Source organism: Mytilus edulis, chromosome 1 (genome assembly GCF_963676685.1).
Source record: "Mytilus edulis chromosome 1, xbMytEdul2.2, whole genome shotgun sequence".
In the NCBI taxonomy this organism is placed as follows: Eukaryota; Metazoa; Mollusca; class Bivalvia; order Mytilida; family Mytilidae; genus Mytilus; species Mytilus edulis.
The window spans coordinates 98,919,758-98,942,928 of NC_092344.1; the positions used below are offsets into that span (position 1 = coordinate 98,919,758).

General features: G+C 29.9%; 1 protein-coding gene across 26 annotated transcripts in view; it reads right to left on the reverse strand.

Annotated features, from left to right (window-relative positions):
* Positions 1 to 1,802: 1,802 nt before the first annotated feature.
* LOC139497371 (sarcolemmal membrane-associated protein-like) overlaps positions 1,803 to 23,171 on the reverse strand; it is a 62,373-nt gene continuing 41,004 nt past the window's right edge. For 4 of the 26 annotated variants that reach the window (XM_071285618.1, XM_071285591.1, XM_071285604.1 and 1 more), the window contains 10 exons: positions 21,695 to 21,820; positions 20,989 to 21,051; positions 20,102 to 20,164; positions 19,225 to 19,287; positions 18,100 to 18,162; positions 16,870 to 17,013; positions 15,440 to 15,515; positions 10,242 to 10,515; positions 7,974 to 8,108; positions 1,803 to 7,187 (listed from right to left, as the gene is read on the reverse strand). In XM_071285618.1, the coding sequence (XP_071141719.1) occupies positions 7,089 to 7,187; positions 7,974 to 8,108; positions 10,242 to 10,515; positions 15,440 to 15,515; positions 16,870 to 17,013; positions 18,100 to 18,162; positions 19,225 to 19,287; positions 20,102 to 20,164; positions 20,989 to 21,051; positions 21,695 to 21,820 (1,106 nt within the window). In that variant the 3' untranslated portion in view covers positions 1,803 to 7,088. The remainder of the gene's footprint in view (positions 7,188 to 7,973; positions 8,109 to 10,241; positions 10,516 to 15,439; positions 15,516 to 16,869; positions 17,014 to 18,099; positions 18,163 to 19,224; positions 19,288 to 20,101; positions 20,165 to 20,988; positions 21,052 to 21,694; positions 21,821 to 23,171) is intronic. The other 22 variants (XM_071285684.1, XM_071285647.1, XM_071285634.1 and 19 more) reach the window with 11 other exon arrangements.

Here is a 23,171-nt window from a genome sequence, read left to right on the forward strand (position 1 = left end):
TATGTTTTCAAGACGTGTTGTTTGTCCATCCAGTGCCTTTCGAATCTTTGTAGGCTGATTTACCAACCCAGTCAACTACTATTAGGAAAAGGAGCAGAGAGATAAGACAACCTTGACGTATCCCAGTTGTAACTGGGAATGGCTCGGTCATAGTTCCACAGTGAACAACTTGACAGAAAAATTGGTTGTATAGCAGTTTTATCATTTTGATGATCTTTTGTGGAATACCATAGCGTCCCAGAATGTTCCAGTGAACCTGATTATCAATGTTATCGAAAGCTCTCTGGAAATCCACAAAATGTAGGTAAACTGTTGTCTGCCATTCCATTTGGGTGTTCATTCTGCTAAGGATGGTGCTTAACAGAGCATTTTTCTCGGTATAGACAATAAAAAGATACCTCTCTTTTATAAATTTACTGTTTGCAAAAGTATGAATTATTTGAAATATTAAGGATTTTCTTATACCATGCATAAATAACCTTAGCCAGATTTGGCATATTTTTTTTAAATTTTGGGTCATCATTCCTTTTCAACTTTGTATGTGTTTGGTTTTCTATTTTGATCTGATCGTCACTGATGAGTATTATGTAGACGAAACGCGCGTCTGGTGTATTGTTTATAAGCCTGGTACCTTTGATAACTATTTCCAACACTAGGTCGATGCCACTGCTGGTGGATGTTTCGTCCACGAAGGTATTAACAGCCGAGTAGTCGGCATTTCAGTGTTGACATGCATATCAAATATATGGTCATTTTATAAATTAATTGTTTGAAAAAGCATGATTTATTTTGAAATAGTAAGGATTTTTTTTTATCCCAGGCATAGATAACCTTAGCCATATTGTGGCATAACTTTTTGGAATTTTGGGTCATCATTGCTCTTCAACTTTGAAAGTGTTTAGTTTTCCTAAATATTTTGATCTGAGTGTCACTGATGAGTCTTAGGTAGACGAAACGCGAGTTTGGTAACTTTGATTACTTTTAAGCATAAATAAACACATAGCAGAGCCTGTAATTTGATCATCAATAGATAGAATAGATGGTGTAAAAAGGCTATTCTTAAAACTTTGTGAATTTTCTGTTATATATGTTCTTCAACTAAGTATTTGATTTGGCCTTCTAATTGTTTTGACTTTTACATTAATAATGAGTTTTATGAAAAACAACTCTGGTGTTTGAAATTATAAGCCTAGTATATTTGATTGGTTAAAAATCCTTCCATTGGTTTAAAGGCAACTGTATATAAGTGATCTCTCATCCAGATATAGAGAAATGGAAAAGTCTGTGTATTGCAGATGAACCAGCCAAGAAAATCTCTATGATCAAAAGATAAATAGGATATGTAATGTTAAACCACTTAAAATCCATTCCTTGGTGTAGACAAATATTCAAATAAAAATGAATAAAGAAATGACAAAATTCAATTATTACTATAGGAAAGATGACACATGTACATTCCCTTTCCACTATACTCTTATCACTAAAGGTGGTGTAACTATGTTCCTAAAATTCCAGTGTTACTTTTACACTGAATTTAAGTATAATGAATGACTATCAGTTTCAGCTGATGTAAGTCTGGAAATAAATGGCTTATACCTATTTCTTCCTAAATGTCTCAAATGGTGACATTCTGATAAAATCCTTGATGAGTAAAACATGAACGGCCTTAAAATAAAACCAAAGAGATGAGCAAAATAGTGCCTTGTTATCAATGTAATGTGATATCTCAATATAAATAAATAGGACTTTTTGTTTGATATCAAAATTCTTCAGATTCAGGTGACATATAACACAATTCTACATCCAGGTGCATTCTGCATAGGTTTATTTTAAATAATAAACTTTTATAAACAAAAATGTGAATTTTACAATGTATCAGAACAGCTTTTTCTCTTTAAATAAATTTCAATACTGAAACATAATATTCCACTGATTTTTTGTACAATGCTTCAACAAGACAACAGACAAAGCATTATATTAAACAGCAAAATAACAAAATCTACAGCATTAAGAGAGGAGCTTTAAGTAATAAGTCAGGCTGTCTTTTAATCCTTTCATTCTATATCTTTCTTCACTACTATTAAATAACCTTACACATTTTAAAGTACTAAGTAACAATTCATATAGTAGTACAGCTGTAATGTACACTTTGAAATTCTAGTTCATATTATAGAAGTCTGACTATACATGGTTGGTTCTTCAAATTAACCTAAGTTTTTTGTTCATTATTTCTTAGTGATAATAAAGTTTGTTTTGAACTTTTAATCAAATAATTATCAGCTACTCTTCAATGGTGAAATAATAAAACCTTTCACGTTTTTAACCATTGCTGCTTTTAAGTTTTATAAGCAGTTCTTCACACATAAAACTTACCATTTCACATTTTCTTTTCTTACTCCTTAGAAACCTTTGATATTTCTCAGCGAAAAGGTAATAGAGGTTCAGTCTACTCAGTTCGGTATAACTAATAAAAACATGGTCAAATATTAGTGATACCCTCTGATGTAATGTTAATTACACTGGGAAAAGTGAAAAGGGTTAAACAGTATACATATGCATTACCAAAATAAAAAAATTCCATTACAATACACCAATTTCAAGTTCAGAGACTTTGCAAAAATCAATAAAGGTAAGTTGACAAAGCCTATTCTTAGGCAGGTTGACCAAGATCTAAGGAATTATGATAATATAAACATTCTGTCTGCGATTTTACAATTTCTGTTGTAATTCATACCAATTACAGTAATTTGTTTCATATCTGTCTATGCCATATAAACTTGAAATTGGTGTATTGAATTTTTAACTGTAATAAAATGTTTCTATTTATCACTATAGCTCCTATGTTATTTTTCTAATAACTCAAGACTGTTGTAATTGATTTGAAGAACTATAGGGTGTAAAAATGATGTTATAGACTATGAACCTTTACCTTTGAGAAATGATATTAGGCTTCAGAAGCAGATATAACAAAGTGCCTGCCACCATATAAGCCCCTTCACCAAAAGGAAGAAACTAAGGTGGCCCGAAAATTACCAATACACCATGCCAATTCTTACACATAAACATCAAGGTTTTATGCATAAAACAAGTTAACACATATAGCAATGATAAAGATTACCTTCCAAGTCTAAATTAACAGAAGGAATTAAAAAGATCTGTTTCTTTAAATCTAGGGCCTGTTCTATTGTCATTTTCAATTTTCTGTTTTTAATATTTAGGAAATTGATAAAATTAAACAAGGAGGACACTGAAAGCAATAAAAATTATGAATTTCAAGAAAATAAAAGTTGTAATTTTATACTTTGATGAATAGAAAAATGAATGTCTGTTGACTTATTTTATGCATAATGTCATTCTCAGTGAGGGGTGATCTATATATACTAGATATGTCAAGCCACTGTGTGTCCCAGTTAACTCAAATCCGATTTTTGATGAAAATGTAAATGTTAATGTTGCATTTGAATTTAATAATACAACTTTTATTCATTTCTGTATTTAACTTTTTTTATTGTACATATAACTTATCTCTTTTATATTTTTGAGCAAGAGCTAGCACCTGTGTGAAGATGTTTTTTTCTGGCATAATTTGTTTTAATGGGAACAGAAAATGAATGCACTGAACAAAAAATTATAGGAGACAGTTTTATATTATTCAAATGGATAAATATCTATGATTTAGGGCTTTTTAATGGCACATGACAAAATTTTCTTCCTACAGAATTTTTTAATGACACACATTTTCTAATGGATCTTTGGGACACACAGAACATACACAATGTAATAATAACTCAAGTACACAAAACTAGATGCTTCTATGTTAACTGAATGATTTAGAATATCTTAGCAATTTATTATCAAAAGATGGATTTAACATGTAAATATTTATGAAAATGTTGATGATGTTATATCCAACAGGAATATTGTTCCCTTTAACTGGCCTGATCACAACATACATGTGATGTGTAATGGGAAATACTAATTATCTATGGAAGACACTACTTTCAATTAATCACACATTAATCATGATCACACATACAATTCCATAACATGCTATAAGTCTATATTCTTTAAGTCCATAAAATCTTGAGTAGCTTAAGTCCAATAATTTAACAGAAAAAGTCATACAGAATAAAACTGCCCTTTTTAAGCAAAGTGGTGATTGTTATACAGTTATACAACAAATATAATTAAATTAGTATACAATTACACGCAAAATGCTGGACACTTAAAATTGACAAAAAGGAGACAGTCATAAAAATAACAAACTAGTTATTATTTGGGACTTGCTACATATGGTGATGTTATAATGTGATTAGGATACTTCATATCTTCCCTATCGTTGTTGTTAAAGTAACGTGGTAAATATTCTAAATATACACAGAATCTGTTTATTGAAATCTAATTATATGTTTTTGCATTTATTAAAAAAAAATGCTTTTTCCCTACTCCAAAATGAGATTCAAGTCAGTAACTTTAGGTTAATATTCAACTTAGTCAGGCTTTAACTGGGTAATTTCAGAAAAGTTAAAACTTTGATTCCATTTAAGTCCCACAATAACACCCAAATACAAAGTAAATAACAATTATGGTATTAACAAAAACAACAAATTTCATAAATACATTACTTTGGCAACACAATAATTCTTGTACATATATTATTTATACACAAAGAAAGCAGGATATTCTAGAAAAGTATGAAAGTAAGATAAAATATATAGCTTCCTTCTAAATAATGTCTAAAAAAAAGATTACAATTCATTTTGCAGCTCCATAGAATAAAAGCAAATACACTTTAGTTAAAGATGCATGTATGTTAAGCCACTCTTACCTACACCCATTCTCAACCAATCAGAAACCACCACTCAGGAAAAATCAAATCCTCCATCCCCTCTCATGTTTTTGTAAATAATGATTAGACTTTATAACATTGATATTGAACCAGTCAAACAATGCTATCACTTGGGTTTCTAAAATTATGCAAAAAATGTATAAGCAGCATTGGCAGTGCATATTGGATCATACACTCTACAAGAAACTGTAGTGGAAATAACAAGTAAAAAAAGTTTAACTCCCATTTATGTTACCAAAGTAATTTTCATTTACACCCCTTCATTTTAAGTAGACCTACTTCCATTTATAAAAAAAAAAAGACATTCTCACAAACCATCTACATAATGAAATTTCATATCTACATGGACCTGAGTGGAACTATAGCGCGAGCACATACACATAATTTGTCAATAAATATCTGTAATAATTATTTTAAGATGCTATTAACAATAACACAGAAACTAGATATTTTTTCTTTTCCTTAATTTCAAACACTCGTTTATAAAAGTCAAATTTTTAAAATCATTTGATTAATGTCTTTCAACATTTTCAATAATTTTATTTTTTTGTGTGTGCACGTTTTAATTAACGGAGTTTTTATTTTATGAAAATTTTATATACTGAATTGCTTTGTTATTAAAAAATGTTTACTGACAAATAGTCTGTACCTACTTATATCAAATGTCACCCTGAATATCAGTATAATGACAAATGAAAGAATTAATTGTCAAATCAAAGGATACAGTATTCCTTTATTTAACAAACTCAACCACAGAAAATTGAAACAATGTCACTTACGGTTACCCACATCATTATTTCTTCATGTATGCAGATTTCCACTTCTATTTATAGATTTTTACCAGAAACTTACCATAATAGTTTCATTTTTTTACAAAAGTTTCAATTTTCTACAGTATAACATACAAATAACAAACATTCTATCACAGAAATCAATTTAACATGTACAACTGTCCTGGATTCTAATACCTTTATTGTGGATAACAGAGTCATTTAGGAATATTTTATGCATTTGATAAATTTCTTAACATGCTTTTAACTTAATGAAACTGTATTTTTTTACCTGTGTTTTAGAAAATCTTTCAAACTGAATATTTTTATCAGTATATAAGTAGCATTTAAGAAATTTAATGACATAACAAAGAAATTTGGCAGACTGCAATTAGAACTTCGAACTAGTTTTAACAAAGGAGAAAGAAGCTGTCAAAAAAATGTAATATGAAAATTTATTTTGGTCTTAAATAATATACTTTTAAAAATGTCTACTTAGGAATTTAAGTTTATTGTTAATTTTAAATCATTTTTTTAAAGCAGACAGTTGAATTCACACACATTATAACATTTGTACCATATAAGGAAAAACATAATTAACAGTCTCAGCACATATCCTCCATTTAGCACTATATTTCAACAAGTTACAAAACCAATGCCTCTTTTGACATAAGGACAATAAAACAGATTGTTTAAATGTAAATCAACAGTTGAAACAAATTAAATAATTACAACAAAAGCATAATGATATGTGATCATTTTCAAACCATTCAGTGTTCCAGCTATTATTTGAGAAGAGTAGTATCCAAATATCAAAAAGTGCACTTAAGCACATAAGCTAAATAGGAAATGGGGCACTTGGAATATGTAATTGGATTTCAAAGAAGGATACTTAGCCAAACAATATTGATTCCTCAAAAAATAGGGAAAAGGGTGTGCAAAATGAAGGGAAGGTATTGTGCCCTGAGAAAGAGGTCTAGCTGAAACACTGCGGCACGGCATTAACTCCATCCAAATATTTTCTTAGTACAGTATGGGTAATATAAGAGTTATGTTTCAAATTATATACAAAAAAAATAATCTTTCCAAACAAAATAGATAAGAGTGTCTTCTATACATGTTTATATATCATTATATACTTTTTAAGTTATCGTAATATAGCACTTTATTTATAAATACTATTGCTTATGGTTTATGTTTAAAAAATGAAATTAGCGTAACATATATATATTGAAGTATAACATATTCATTCACATACACGACTCTTACAATATATGTATCAATACTTCTTACATCTCAAAAGCACATAATATACACATAGAAAACACATTTACTCTACTCAAACATTCAACCTCATATACAAATGTATTATATACATATGGAATATTATCACATGCAAACATTTTCCGCTATGTCTTCAAACACTCGGATGATTATGACCTCCTTTACAAACATTCACATGATCTTGATTATGGTGTTGTTCCGGTAATTTGTGCTAATGTGGGATATAATGCTACTAGAACGGCAAATAGTAACATCAGTAATGGTATACTTGAGCAAAATGATAGCTGAAATACAAAATACACAAATTAAATAAAAAAATATCAATGAAAATAGATTTGTCAAAATTCACTTCATTTATATCATTAAACAATTTAATGTGCTTCATTCCAAATAAAAGACACCATCCTTTATATGTACATTTTGTGTAACTATAGGTAGATCCTGATCAATCTATGGGTTTTGGTTTTGTCCGGAGTCAAATGCACCTGCCACATGCAGGATTAATTCTATTTAGCAAGTAAAACATCTAAATAGTTAATCTTAATAAACAATACTGCATTTTTTGTTTGATATAATTCTATTTGATTTACCTGATATAAAAGTTAAAAGATTTATGTCTGTAAAGATGAATGTGATCACTCCATAGGTTGACATTTAATTTGGTGCATTGTCAGCACAGAACACCTTGAGAAGGACTTGCAATGAATATTCAAGTTTATTGTATTCAGTTAGTGAAGTTATGAACAAAGTATTTTCCTGTGCATTTAACCATACTAGTAGCTAGTAATAAGATGAATACAATTGGTTTTAATCTCCTATGATTGTATTGAAACTTTACATTCTGTTTTAATTTTCCATATAAAGAAGATGTGGTAATATTGCCAATGAGACAAATCTTCACAAGAGACCAAATGACACAGAAATTAACAACTATAGGTCACTGTACAGCCTTCAACAATGAGCAAAGCCCATACCGTGTAAACAAAATAATATTACATTTTTTTACCAGTGGTAGCATTATATTCCAAGCACTAGTGAATTCCACATGTATATGATCTGTAAGAACTTACCACTTTGCTTCTATCTGACAGCTGCTTATATTCTTCAGCCATATTGGCTATTTCACTTTTCAGTTCTCCATTTTTCACTGAATAAGTTTCACATTGTGATTTAAGACTGGCTATCTCCTCATGGGCTTCACACAACTGAATAAAAATGTAGATTTTAATGAAGTGTTTGTCAAAAAGCACAAATAATATTCCATGAAATACATCAACAATAGTTTAAATTACAGTACAAATACCTTCATTTAACTTTTTTAATTAATCATAGAATTAAAGGATGTCTTATTACCATCTTCAACTTCAAAACTTCAAAATTTAAAGATTAAACTTACTTAAAACAAAATATCACTATATATTTTAATGAACTTTAACTATTTGTTGATTAACACTAAAGCTCATAGTATCCAATTTATTTTATAATAAATTATTCCATAATACCTTTATATTTTAAAAGAACACTTTTTACTACTTATCATCTACAGTAAAACAAGTGAACAGTTATAAATAATTGTCTTGTTTTAATCAAATTTCTACAGCGTTTCATGACTGCTTTCTGTCCTCAAATTCACAAAAGGTAAAAAATCAAATATGAAAAGTAAAACTTTAAAGGCATCACTGTAATACATTTAAAATGGATAAATATTAACGACTTGAAAAAATGTTAAAGGATTCCTGTTAACTGTTAATACTATTTTTTTCTTGTGTTGTAGAATCTATGTATATCAAACAATTAATTGACTTTCTTATCAAATTACTATGCTTAACCTCATATAACCATGTTCTAATATAACTCTTATGATGCTATATCATAATCAGGGAAAAGAAGCAATAGGATTTGCAAGAAATAACCATTTAATGACTTAAAAAGCAGGCACTGGGTACAGATTAAAATGCTTACCAAGGATTCCATACACAATAAAAAGATGAAAAAGACCTTTTCACTTTCCGCCTTAAAATCAAAACCAAGCAACTGTTAAAATGCAGATCTACACAAAATAGAAGCTCCTAGGAATTTCTATAGCTGCTTTATTTGATTGCACTGTATTTCCAATTACTTTTACAAACTTTATCAATTCTTTATTCTTTAATATCAAATTTTAAATATATATTTATAGTTTTATTCATTGTATGAAATAAAGTGACTACTATCTACACCAATCTTAAAACAAAAACAATCTTCCTTAGTGTTTGATAATAACTATTTCAAATACCCACAAAAGATAGACAAGATATTTTTTCTTTGTGAATATGAAGTCCAGATTTTTTACTTATTGCTGGTTATTTGGGATAGATCTTAGTAGTAAAATGAAAGTTGAAAAAACACTGAACCATGAAATATGAGTCAAATGACCCCAACTTCATGGCAGATGATGGTCAGTCTCTTCAAGACACACCTAAATACCAAAAGTTTGACTGCATGTTTAGCAGTATCTGTGAGAAAAGCTGTGCACATACTCCAATGGTTCCTGTTAACTTTATAGATGCAAAACTAAAACAGTAGACCTAAAAATTGAAACTTGTCAGTCAACTCTTGTAATGTTTATTTTCTTTATGAAATTTAAGTTTTCATTTAAATTATCTGTAAACATGCTTGTCCATGTCCTTCATAAATATTGAAATATAAGTTTTTGTGCATGAACAGAAATTTGTTTGCTACTGTTTCTTAAATCTTTAAACATGAAATGGTGCAAAATTGTACAAATTGTAAAATAGAATAGAAATTAATCTCAAGTCAAAAAAGTAATTTTAAAGAAATTACAAAATAGATTTATTTTTCTGCTGAAATTGGATCATAATGCATTTTTGCTTTACTGACTGTATGAGCCACAGAATAACAATGATTCTTAATATTTTGTTTGAGGTTAAAATACACACATCATTATTTACAATAAAAAGACTGAGGCAAATGGACAGGCATGCTTCAACAAATACATTCATTTCTACAGCTGAATTGATTTGAATTAAAACAATTGATACATATTTTTTAAAGGCCAAACAAACAAATACTGTCTAATGCTAGTTCTGACAAAAGACAACAGTATAATTCCAAGTTTGTTCATTAGTAAATGGAATTTTCACTGTAAATAAATCATAAGACCTTACAAATTAAACAAAACAAGCCTGGCTGAGTAAATGATAAGGAGAAAATCAATGATTATCTGACAACTAAACAGGCATCAGCATTACAACAACAAAAGCTGGATGGAAAATAGTAATTGGTCCATCGCTAAAACTAAACAACAGAAGCTTCCAGCAACAACTATACAATGATACCTTCAACGACAACTTAGGATCAGAAGAAACACTTTTCAAAGTAGGCTTGGTTACTCCAGATGTTTTTAGGCGACCTCCCATAATGGGTTGTCTGCCCCTTGGACTGCGCCTCACCTCCTGTTTGGCAAGGTCAGTTTCTTTCTGTGAGTCTGTCATGTTCGACCGCCACACAGCTTCTTTTGTTTCTAGTTTTTGTTTTAAGGCCTCTAATTGTTTATAAGATTCTTGGAGTTTGTTGTATTCTGAAGAAAGCTGAAGGTTCTCTTTTCTTGACCTACAAAAGATAAATCATTATAAATTATAAACAGTTCTATACTGATTTTACAATATATTCATTCTGGTTGTTTATGATTTAAGAATTTAACCAGATGCTCCGCAGGGCGTAGCTTTATACGACCGCAGAGGTTGAACCCTGAACGGTTGGGGCAAGTATGGACACAACATTCAAGCTGGATTCAGCTCTAAATTTGGATTGTGATTAAATAGTTGACACAGCATAGGTTTCTGACACAGAATGAATGTGTTCTAATGAACTTAAAATTTTTGTTTTCTCTTAGAGCAATTCACTATGCTGTTGAATATTAATCCTCTCAAAAAAATGTTTGAAGAAATTTTCTTTTTTATTTATGAAATTTCAAATGAGAAAAATTGAACCCAATTTTTTTAATCACATCCCCCTTTCCCTTATTCCAAAACTAATCTCAATTAAAATTTCTAATGGAGTTTGCAACAATAACTACTCATTTAAATACATCATAAAATATTAAGATGTAAAAAAACTGCTTGTTATCACTGAATGGTAAAAATTATTTTAATTTATCAGTTGGTAGTAAAAAGTGAATATACATTGTATATTGTATATAACAAAGATTTAAGTTGATTCTGGACAAAGAAAGATAACTCCAATTAAAAAAAATCTTGCTATTGCACAATATTTTGCAATTAGATATTTCTTGCTTACTATTCTGGCCAAAGAAAGATAACTCTAATTAAAAAAAAATTTGCTATTTCACAATATTGTGCAATTAGATATTTCTTGCCATTGCGCAATACTGTGCAATTGAAAAGACTTGCTATTGCACAATACTTAATATAATAATTTTAGATCCTGATTTGGACCAACTTGAAAACTGGGCCCATAATAAAAAATCTAAGTACATTTTTGGATTCAGCATATCAAAGAACCCCAAGATTTCAATTTTTGTTAAAATCAGACTAAGTTTAATTTTGGACCCTTTGGACTTTAGTGTAGACCAATTTGAAAACAGGACCAAAAATGAAGAATCTACATACACAGTTAGATTTGGTATATCAAAGAACCCCATTTATTCAATTTTTGATGAAATCAAACAAAGTTTAATTTTGGACCCCGATTTGGACCAACTTGAAAACTGGGCCAATAATCAAGAATCTAAGTACATTTTTAGATTCAGCATATCAAAGAACCTAACTGATTCATTTTTTGTCAAAATCAAACTAAGTTTAATTTTGGACCCTTTGGACCTTAATGTAGACCAATTTGAAAACGGGACCAAAAGTTAAGAATCTACATACACAGTCATGACAGTTAGATTCGGCATATCAAAGAACCCCAATTATTCAATTTTGATGAAATCAAACAAAGTTTAATTTTGGACCCTTTGGGCCCCTTATTCTGTTGGGACCAAAACTCCCAAAATCAATACCAACCTTCCTTTTATGGTCATAAACCTTGTGTTTAAATTTCATAGATTTCTATTTACTTATACTAACGTAATGGTGCTAAAACCAAGAAAAATGCTTATTTGGGTCCCTTTTTGGCCCCTAATTCCTAAACTGTTGGGACCTAAACTCCCAAAATCAATACCAACCTTCCTTTTGTAGTCATTAACATTGTGTTTAAATTTCATTGATTTCTATTTACTTAAACTAAAGTTATTGTGCGAAAACCAAGAATAATGCTTATTTGGGCCCTTTTTTGGCCCCTAATTCCTAAACTGTTGAAACCAAAGCTCCCTAAATCAATCCCAACCGTTCTTTTGTGGTCATAAACCTTGTGTCAAAATTTCATAGATTTCTATTAACTTAAACTAAAGTTATAGTGCGAAAACCAAGAAAATAAAATTGAAAAGGAAATGGTGAATATGTCAAAGCGACAACCACCCGACCATAGAGCAAACAACAGCCAAAGGCAACCAATGGGTCTTCAATGTAGCGAGAATTCCCGCACCCGTAGGTGTCCTTCAGCTGGCCCCTAAAATATGCATAATAGTACAGTGATAATGGACGTCATACTAAACTCCGAATTATACACAAGAAACTAAAAATTAAAATCATACAAGACTAACAAAGGCCAGAGGCTCCTGACTTGGGACAGGCGCAAAATTGCGGCGGGGTTAAACATGTTTATGAGATCTCAACCCTCCCCCTATACCTCTAGCCAATGTAGAAAAGTAAAAGAATAACAATACGCACATTAAAATTCAGTTCAAGAGAAGTCCGAGTCTGATGTCAAAAGATGTAACAAAAGAAAATAAATAAAATGACAATAATACATAAATAACAACAGACTACTAGCAGTTAACTGACATGCCAGCTCCAGACCTCAATTAAACTGATTGAAAGATTATGTCTTCATCATATGAATATCAGGTACAATCCCTCCCGTTAGGGGTTTAGTATCATACTATCATAAAATATATGAGAAGAACATAACCCGTGTCATGCCAACAACTGTTTTTTTTTTTTTTTTTTTAATTAGAAATAAATGTGTTTAGTTCCGATGCAAAGACCCTATCAGTGAATCAATGTTAAAGCCAAAATATGCAATCTTTAATGACCTGACAACAGTATCGTAACTATATCCCCTTTTAATAAGTCTATTTAAAGGTTTTGTTAGTTTCTGAGGAGAATACTGACATTTTTGTGCTTTATAAAGAATATTTCCATAAAATTTTGGATGTGAAATACCTGAACGTATAAGATGTCTGCATGTTGAGTTATATTTACGAATTATTTCCTTATACCGGTGATAAAATTTAGTAAATGTTTTGACCAGTTTGTGATATCGAAAACCCTGGTGTAATAATTTTTCAGTAATACATAAATTTCTCTCGCTAAAATCTAATACATTGTTACATACACGAGCGAATCGTACAAGTTGAGATATATAAACACCATAAGATGGTGACAAGGGAACGTCACCATCTAAAAATGGATAATTAACAATAGGAAATGAAAAATCATCTCTTTTATCATAAATTTTTGTATTAAGCTTCCCGTTTATGATATAGATATCAAGATCGAGGAAAGGGCAGTGGTCATTGTTATCATTAGCTTTATTTAAAGTAAGTTCTACAGGATAAATTTCTTTAGTATACATACTGAAGTCGTCATTATTTAGAGCCAATATATCATCCAAATATCTAAAAGTATTGTTAAATTTTTGTATCAAATGTTGTTTTGATGGGTCTTTGCTAATTTTAGTCATAAATTGTAACTCATAACAATACAAAAACAGGTCCGCAATAAGTGGTGCACAGTTAGTCCCCATTGGAATTCCAATAACTTGACGATATACGGAATCTCCAAAGCGAACAAAAATGTTATCAAGTAAAAATTCAAGTGCATAAATAGTATCAAAGCATGTCCAATTGACATAGTTCTTTTGTTTATTGCTACTAAAAAATGATCTAAAAGAGTTTGAACATATGTACTCGCATTCCGACTTTTTAAATGCCCAGTTAATTAGGGATGTGAATTTTTTCTTAATAAGAATATGAGGCAAAGTGGTATATAGGGTAGAAAAATCAAAACTTTGAACAGATTCAAAATCACCAATATATGCATGCAATTTATCAAGTACTTCCAACGAGTTTTTGACACTCCAAAAGTAATTAATTCCACTATTTTCAAAGGTCTTATTTGAACAATTTATTATCAGGTTTTTTATTGTACCAAGTGTACTAGTAAGTAAAACAGACAATTTAGTAGTTGAACAATGGCTGGAAGATGAAATAAATCTATATTTGTAAGGTTTTTTGTGCAGCTTCGGAAGCCAGTACATAGTTGGGACTTTCATTGTGTTTGGTTCTGCTTGTAAAGAAGTAGCTAAAAGTTTATGTTTGTTACAGATGTCGTTTTCTGAAAATGAAGTCAGTTGGAATGTTGGTGAATTCGTGATTTCCTTTTGCAGAACCTCTATATAAAATTTACGTCAAACAATAATGATATTATTAGCAGCTTTATCAGCCGGGACAAAAACAAATTCCTTATTTGAGCCCTTTTTGGCCCCTAATTCCTAAAATGTTGGGACCAAAACTCCCAAAATCAATACCAACCTTCCTTTTGTGGTCATAAACCTTGTTTTAAAATTTCATAGATTTCCATTCTCTTTTACTAAAGTTAGAGTGCGAAAACTAAAAGTATTCGGACGACGACGACGACGACGCCAACGTGATAGCAATATACGACGAAATTTTTTTCAAATTTTGCGGTCATATAAAAAAAAAACATGGTGCAACCTACTTTGCAAAATGACATGAATTTTAGTACTGTTAAATCCATCTCTTATTGGCCTGCTAAGCAATCAAATTCTTTTTCTATAAACTCAAAGAAAGGACAAGATACAGTAAGACCTGTTTTAGCCACCCAACTTCTCATTTTTCAAATTATGTTTTGGAAAGCTACTTTTTATGTTAAAACATTCCCTGATGTTTGAATTTTGTTTGGATGACCTTTAAAACCACTAATTTTTGCAACTGGGGGAGGTGAGGGGGGTTAACTTATTGTAATTATTCAAATATTGTAATCATTATTTATTTTGCTGGTGATTTTACAACAAATTGTTATTTTATTTGTGCCTGCACCAACATGACCCAGGAATTTTTTATTCCAATGTCATAAGAACTGTTTTTGCTGTCTAAATCGCCATAATTTTTTCTGGGTCACGTAGGCGCGAGCTATAACATTTTAAGAAACAATGGCCAAAAATTGTTATTTTTCCTTCTTTTGCCATTTGTGATGCCCTTTTTGTTTTGAAGTTTATTTAAATAAACTTCAATCTTAAGGGAATATTTTAACGTGATAAGTAGCTTTCCAAAGCAAAATTTAGAAAATGAGAAAATAGGGGGGCCAAAAACGGGCCTCATCGTACCTTGTCCTTTTGCATAGTTCTTTGTCACTTATGTATAGAACCTATAGAGCTGAATAGTACTTACATTTTCATCTCTGCTTCAATAGCTTGAATCCTTTTACGTAAACTGGCACACTCATCTTTCAAGGCAGCAAAATCAGCTAATAAAAAAATTAATTGCTATAAGTCACCATTTGTTTTTAAATATGTTTATTTGAACTGAAACTAAAATTTTAAATAGACACATCTTGAAAAACAACCCACAGATATAGTTGGATGTATTTTTATCACACCTTAACAACATACCCAAAATATAGGCAAAATGTATCCTTAAAGAATTGTGTAACATACACCATTTTTAGGGGACACAATACAGTAGAAAAAGGGAGAGATGTAATGCTGCTGCAAATAATAACATTGTAAACTGTTGTCTTAATGCGATAAAACAATAGTTAAATGGAAAAGAAAATGATATTGTCCTTAAATATCTTAAAATTAGCACATTAACTGCTGTTTCTTTTTCTGCATGTCATTTTTTTTCAGCAACTAAAGAATACTACACACAAGCTCAATCTAGTCCAAGTTTTTCAAATACTACTAACTAAAATATATGTAACAGGAAATGTAAGTGTTGATAGTTTTAAAACTTGAATTTGAGTCAAAATTCTATGGAAAAAGACCAATGGTGGATTATTACTGTATAGTATCCCCTCAAGGTAGAACAAACAAGAAAGGGGTAAATAATATATATTAACAGGAATACCTAAAAAAATCTAATAAAATATTGCATAAAATAATCTAGTTTTGGAAAAATTTACCAACAAGAAAACTTGAATGTTGTTACCATGGTGACTGACAATATTCTGGATAATCCTGATAAATCACCATTTCAATCATTACTAAACAACTAAACAAATATCTAATCAAGAACAAATGAGTTCAAGGTGATGCAGGGCTAATATCAACCAACACCATAGGTTAAACCATTGATATAATAGCCATAGACTAATATTAGAGCTCTTGAGATCACCACACTGCATTCAACAAATGTCCAAGCCATGTAAACTTCATCAAAAGTTTTCTTTATGAAAAAGAACATCTTGCCTTTGATCAAGATGTATTACCAATAGGAGCAAACCAAAGACTTGAAGTATAGTTGAAAACAATGACTGTGAGTTCAAGCTCATTCTAAATGAATAACCCTTACTAACATTGCCTTTAAATATACAAAATAGATCAAAAAATTTAAATTTCTCTAATGATGCCAATCACATTACAACCATAGGTTCATGCACAAATATACCATATGCTGAACAATTCTTATGCATAACAAATGCTATTTCCAAAATTCTGATTTAACAAAAATATGGCATTCTGATATGAAATTAAAATTTAATTATAATTGCAATAATTGATGATGAAAGCTTAATTTATATTCAGTTTTTATTATGTAGTTTCTTTAAAGGAATGCTTAAGGTATAGAAAATAAAAATAAAGCAATAAAATGACATTTACCAATGATATTACCTCGATGTTTAACATTGGGGCTAGTATGTGAACCCGGATGGGAGTCTGAGTGCGTCAGTCGAGCATGATGTGATTCTCTGGATCGTTCTTTCCTATCTAAATCAAGACGTTCCTGAAGATGACGTACCTTGTCTGCATGGCATAAAATAAGACTGATATTAGCCGTCCATAAGATAAAGAGTTTGACCAAAAGCCATTGCAGACATACAGCCAAGACCACGGACATGCGTAAAGCAAAAGAATTAATCAGAGAGAATAAAGGACAGTTTTACAACACCAACAATAACTGGAAATTAAAGTAAGCAAAGATGATGAAAATATGAAGTCAGGATCTTATTAAAATGAAAAGAAAAGACTTGTTTCCTTTTTTACTTACATGCTGATTTGAAATCAAAAGTCAAACATGCAAAACATCTAACATTCAGATTAAAAAATAAACTCAATGCAAAAGTTATAAAAAAATATAATTGAATGCATTCACACACACAAACATTTGTATATGAATATATATATATATGTGTGTGTATAAAGGTGTAATAAAAATACAAGAACTATATACATGCAGAAGGACAGATTTTGTAAATAAATATGCTGAAATATAAACAACAAACTACACTATGCCCTCATTATATTCCAGTTCAATAGTTCATTATTCAATGTCAAAAAAGACCCACGATTATCAAATAATTTGGAAAATGCTAAAAGTTTTGTGAAATATGTAGAGGTGCATGTTTAACAAAATTTGTGTATAATGAGGGAAGTCTACATTATCAAAATTTTAGAAAGAAGATGCATACAAATTAGTTTCAGTAAACATGCAATATAGAAATAGTTATAAATCATGCACAGGTTCTTATGTATTTAATGCTTTCTTGAAAATTTAAATTCTATTATTTTATTTTCTGCAAAAACAATTTTTACAATTCAATAGAATAGGTTAAAAATATTGAAACAACATAAGTCCAAACAAATGCTTTAAAATTCTCAAGCCCTTTAATATAAATTTAGAAATGGCTTATAATCATGAAACATATCATTTGTCTATTTTAACAGTTGAAACATAATTTCAAAAGACTTCTGCTTAATCACTTTAAAAGAAATGTATCAGATATATATGTATGTATGATATAAAAATTTACAAGTTAAAATTTTAAAAGCAAATCATGTTAAAAATGTACTTCACAATGCTTAGAACAGTTGAAGATGAGGAACACTTACTTTTGAGTTGTTCTGATTCGTTGTGATTTTGTTTTGCAGATTGCTGTGTTTCTGACAAGGTGCCTAGTACAAGGGAAAAATCATACATATAGACTGCAAGTTATTTAGTGAGTAATGGTGTATAGATGTGCCAACCTTTGTAATATTTGTAATGTTATGGTGAAATATATAACTTAAGTTATTTAGTTCAGTGAAATATACATTTGTACCATACTAATGTCCATCTGTTAGTAAAATATATAGTTAACATGATGATATAGTAAAAATTCTTAGTTTCTTACACAATTTCCCATTTTTTATGTGGCTGGGTAGTCCGTTAGAGATACAGAAGTTTTTGATGGACAAACTTAATTGCTATTTTTTTTTTTTAAATTTGAATACATTTTTTAATGATGTATTGCGAGTATTTAAAAAAAAAAAACTGGAAAATGTTTTTGTTTAAAACATTTGAAAAAATAATAAATTGAAGCTGCTGAAGAATCAATAAGGGTAAAAGTTTATTCTCGAATCTGAAATTAAGGGATGATAATGTGATTTTGAAATGCAAGTCCTTGAACAAGGAGATGCAGCCTCACATTCATATCAATCAGCTTGAAATGAAAATGAAGATTTGGTAATGCAACAGAATACAGAGTATCAAAATAAGATAACAAATTTCTGGCATTGGGGTGAGAAGTCAATATTCAGATTAAGTTATAAAATGTTCTTTCAGTGAAGGGGAGACAACTATCACTAAAATAATAACCAGACAACATAAGCTGCAAATTAAACTTAAAATGAAGGGCAATTTTTTATTTAAACACAAATGTTTACTTTCAGTAAGATATGTTGATAATGCTTACAAGATCAGAAGTTAGCAGGAATTTGAATTTAAAGTCATAATTTTCGCAGTGAATACTATTAAATTAAAGTATGCAATTTGAAACTTTTACGCTGACAGTGTGTTTAAAAAGCCATTTATAACTTGTACGATAAAGAAAATCTTTATTTTGTGTTATTTTATACAAATAAATCCTAAGTGAATGTTAGTACCATTCAATAAATGTAATACACAGTTATAAGGTTTATCACAAGACATGGTTAAATGAAATGTGACTTGTAAAAAAATATATAAAGAAATATTACGTTTTGCTTCTTCCAGCTCTTTTCTGGTGTCCTTGTGTTTGGATTTCTCTTGTTCTAAATTTTCTGAAATTAATAAATGTCATATGTGCAATGTCTTAACAAAAAATAATTCAAATAACTTCATAACAGTAGGTGCACAACTTCAATACATATGCAATCATTTTGTGAAGTTTTAAAGATCAGAATTAAAAAGATTTGATAACAAATATTGCAACTGTCTCATGAATTTTTTTTTTAAGTTTTCAAGTTCTGAAAATAGGAAGTAATTTCTCAAACAATTCTATAATAGTAGGTGGACAAATCCAACATATGTGCAATCTCCCTGTGACATGTAAGAGATATGAAGTGAAAACATAAGGAGTTGTGTACACAAAACTGGTAAAACCATTCATAAATTTTGCTGAAACATTACTTTGTTCCTGAGTCAGAGAAAAAAAGAGATTAACTTTCAAATGAAGGTGCACAGAATGTGTTATCTTTCTGTGAAGGTTCAGGATTTGGGTTGAGGCTGTAGAAGGAGTTGTTAACACTGCCCTGTCAACTAACCAAGCCGAGCTCATCATACTATAAGCTGGTATTGAATTTGGTCCAACCCAGCTAAAAAAATTACAAATACACAAATGCATGCTCTGAAGAAGTGTCCCTGCAAGTTTTGTTGACTTCTAATCAGCCATTTTCAAGGAATTGCAAATACATTTGTAAACATAAAGTATAAGATGGATGACAACGGTAGTAGGTCAAATGTGTTCCTCAGCTACAGTTTGGATGTCAGGTCACACAATAATTGGTACATTAACATTTCAAATAAACTGCATGTATACTATAGAATTACTAGAGTAGAGTGTCCAAATGGTTTATGTTGACAGAAATGACTCACTTTTAGTTAGAACTAAATCCTCTTGGTTAGTCTTGGTATGTGATTGTTCTTCCAGTAACTGATCTGTTAAACAGTGAAGCATGCAGTGGTTATGTAACATGTTAGGTTAGGAAATATAACATTCATATCATTTTATTCACATGTAGTTACAATGCAGTAGATAACATGTTTGGAAATAATATGTATAGAATTGGTTTTTACACATAACTTATGTGTACAAGGCAGCACTTGCACCCACAATGTGGAAGGGGATTAATAAATAAGTTGTTATAACTTTTGGACATTAAATTAAAAAATATTACATGTATGCAGTAAGTTCAGTGTATTACATTGAAATCATTTCTTTACATGTATTTACACTGTCTTGAAAATTATACATTGTAATAATTTGTTTACACATTATAAATATGCAGTGTGCACTAAGTTCAGAGCATTTAATACATTGAAATCAATTCTTTACACATTATTACTATGTTGTATGCATTAAGTTCAGATAATTACATTGAAATAATTTCTTTACATGCTATCTATATATATGTTGTCTGCACTAAGTTCAGAGTATTACATTGAATATATTATACATGGAAATAATTTCTTTACACATTATCACTATGCAGTGTGCACTAAGTTCAGAGTATTACATTGAAATCATTTCTGTACATGTATTTAAAAAAGAGTATTTCAAGGACCAATTTTAGTTAGTAAAATCACAGTTTAGTCATACATTCACAAAGTATGTAACATAACATTTACTGTTACCAGTTTGATTGAAAGTTGAAATGGTCATTTATTTTATATAAACTGACAAAATTGAAATGGTAAATCAAGAATGTGATGTTATAAACAAGCCTCATGCACCCCAACATTAAGGTTATAAATAATCATACCTCGCAAATCTAATATCTGTTGTTTTACTTCTTTTGTTGTAGTTTCAGCTTTCTTCAATTGTTCTGTAATTTAATAATATATTAGAGAGTGCACATGTTGAAATGTTGCCTGCTGTACTGACCATTGATTTTATGTTGACAGTTTTTTAAATATGGTTATTCCTTAGAGAAAAATTATCATTACAACAAAAGAACTTAATTTTATTATAAAGTAGTCACAGAACCATGAGATCAAGGACATTGGACATATGATGGACATAAACTTCACAACATAAGGCATCTATATACAAAGAATGAAGCATTCAGGTCTTTTAAGTTAGTTAATGCTGCTGCTGGATCACTATCCCTTTGTTTCACTTTTGGCTCAACAAAAACTAAAATCAAATTTCTGACACACATAATACTTTCCTTTATATGTCCTACAGTGATAATTTTGTTTTATATTCTATTTCCTAAACATTAGTTGGTCTGAAGTATGTTTTTAATTTTTGTCTGAATTTTGATATTAAAATTACAAGTTGAGATGTCAAAACATATAAGTTTGTCAAAAGACAGATTATCAGACCTACTCCAAAACCTGATAAGATTTGTACTCTTAAACTGAGCCTAAAATTAGTTTAACAGCTCATCAGTCTGAGGTTAAAATCCCATACAAATGATCTACATAATACTAATTTGCATGTTATAGCAGACATAAATACCCTACCTTGAAGATCTACTACCATTTCAGACTTCTCATCAGCATTCTTTTGAACATCTGTTAATTTGGATTTGAGTAGAATGGCCTCGTCAGCACTTTTTTGGACCCTTGCTCTAGTGTCATCTAATTCATCTAAAATAAACAATGGAGTTGTCTTAATGTTTGTGTATGTGTAGAAAAGATATAGTGACTCACTCAAGATTATTACATTTTATTTGTAAAAGCAATTGTTCAACAGATATGCATAATACCCCCCCCCCCCCCCCCCCCCCCCAATAAAAACCAAGAAATATTCATTGCTTGCATTAGCAATGTTTCTCTGATGTTTACCTTCACAAATTATCAGCTAATTTCACTGCTTTAACTATAACTTAAAAAATACTTGCAACAGCTATGAAGAGGAAATTGTTATGATACAAATGCACCCTACAAAATACCAAATTGACCATATCTTTTGGGTTTTCACTTCATTGGTACTCAGCTGAACAGAGACATTTATCTTTGCTACTACAAATAAAATCACAAGTTTTTCCATGAATAAAGACTCCCTTCTCTATATTAACATAACCTAGGTCAACAGCCTGTAAGTAAATAACTTGTAAAAAGTAAAGGATAGGAAGAACTCATAAGGCTGTATTGATCAATTGTAAAAATTCATATAGATGATATGATCCTTTGGTGAAACTATCAAAGCAAACTTTAGACTTAAAATTATTCTCTTCAGAATGGCAATTTTATATAATATTTATTAATGGTGTTGTTTGGTTGCTGTCTTAGTTGTGTGTAATCAAGAACAGTAAAAGGAAAGACCCTGCTTTCAATATTTTAAACTGTCAGATTTATTTACTTCTAATTTTAAACTTCTTATCAAACAGTACCAAAATCTTTTATTTACTTTAATGTTTAATATAGAAACACCTCTGAATAAGCATTCCTGTATATAAACATAGCTCCCCCTTCAAGTCTTCTTATATAAACATAAAAACAATTTTAATAACACACGTTTTGTACATGTTCAGTTGAATGGAACTCTACAAAAACTTGATAAAAATTATGTGACAAGATGACATACATGTATTATTCATGTAAAACATGAACTACATTTAGATGTGTTTGCATTCTAAAATATCTCATTCAATCATGGTGATAAATGGGACTGTAGCCTAAGGCACACAAATTAAAGCATCTTTTACAAATAAATTGTGATAGGAATTTTCACAAGTTTCAATTTTTCACAGTTTAACATTGTTAATTGTGTTTTAACATACAGATTTCAAGCTTAGATTGTGTATAACAAATAAAACAGAAATGTGTAAAAAAGTTACTTGACAAGTAATATAATACACAAGTTTGCATGTATTAAACTAAGGGTAATTTGTTTAAAGTTTTTACAGAAAAAATTTCATCTTTTGGAACAATTTTTAATTCTCTTATTATACACATTGTAAGTAGTAAAACTTTATTCTATTCAGTTGGTACCATT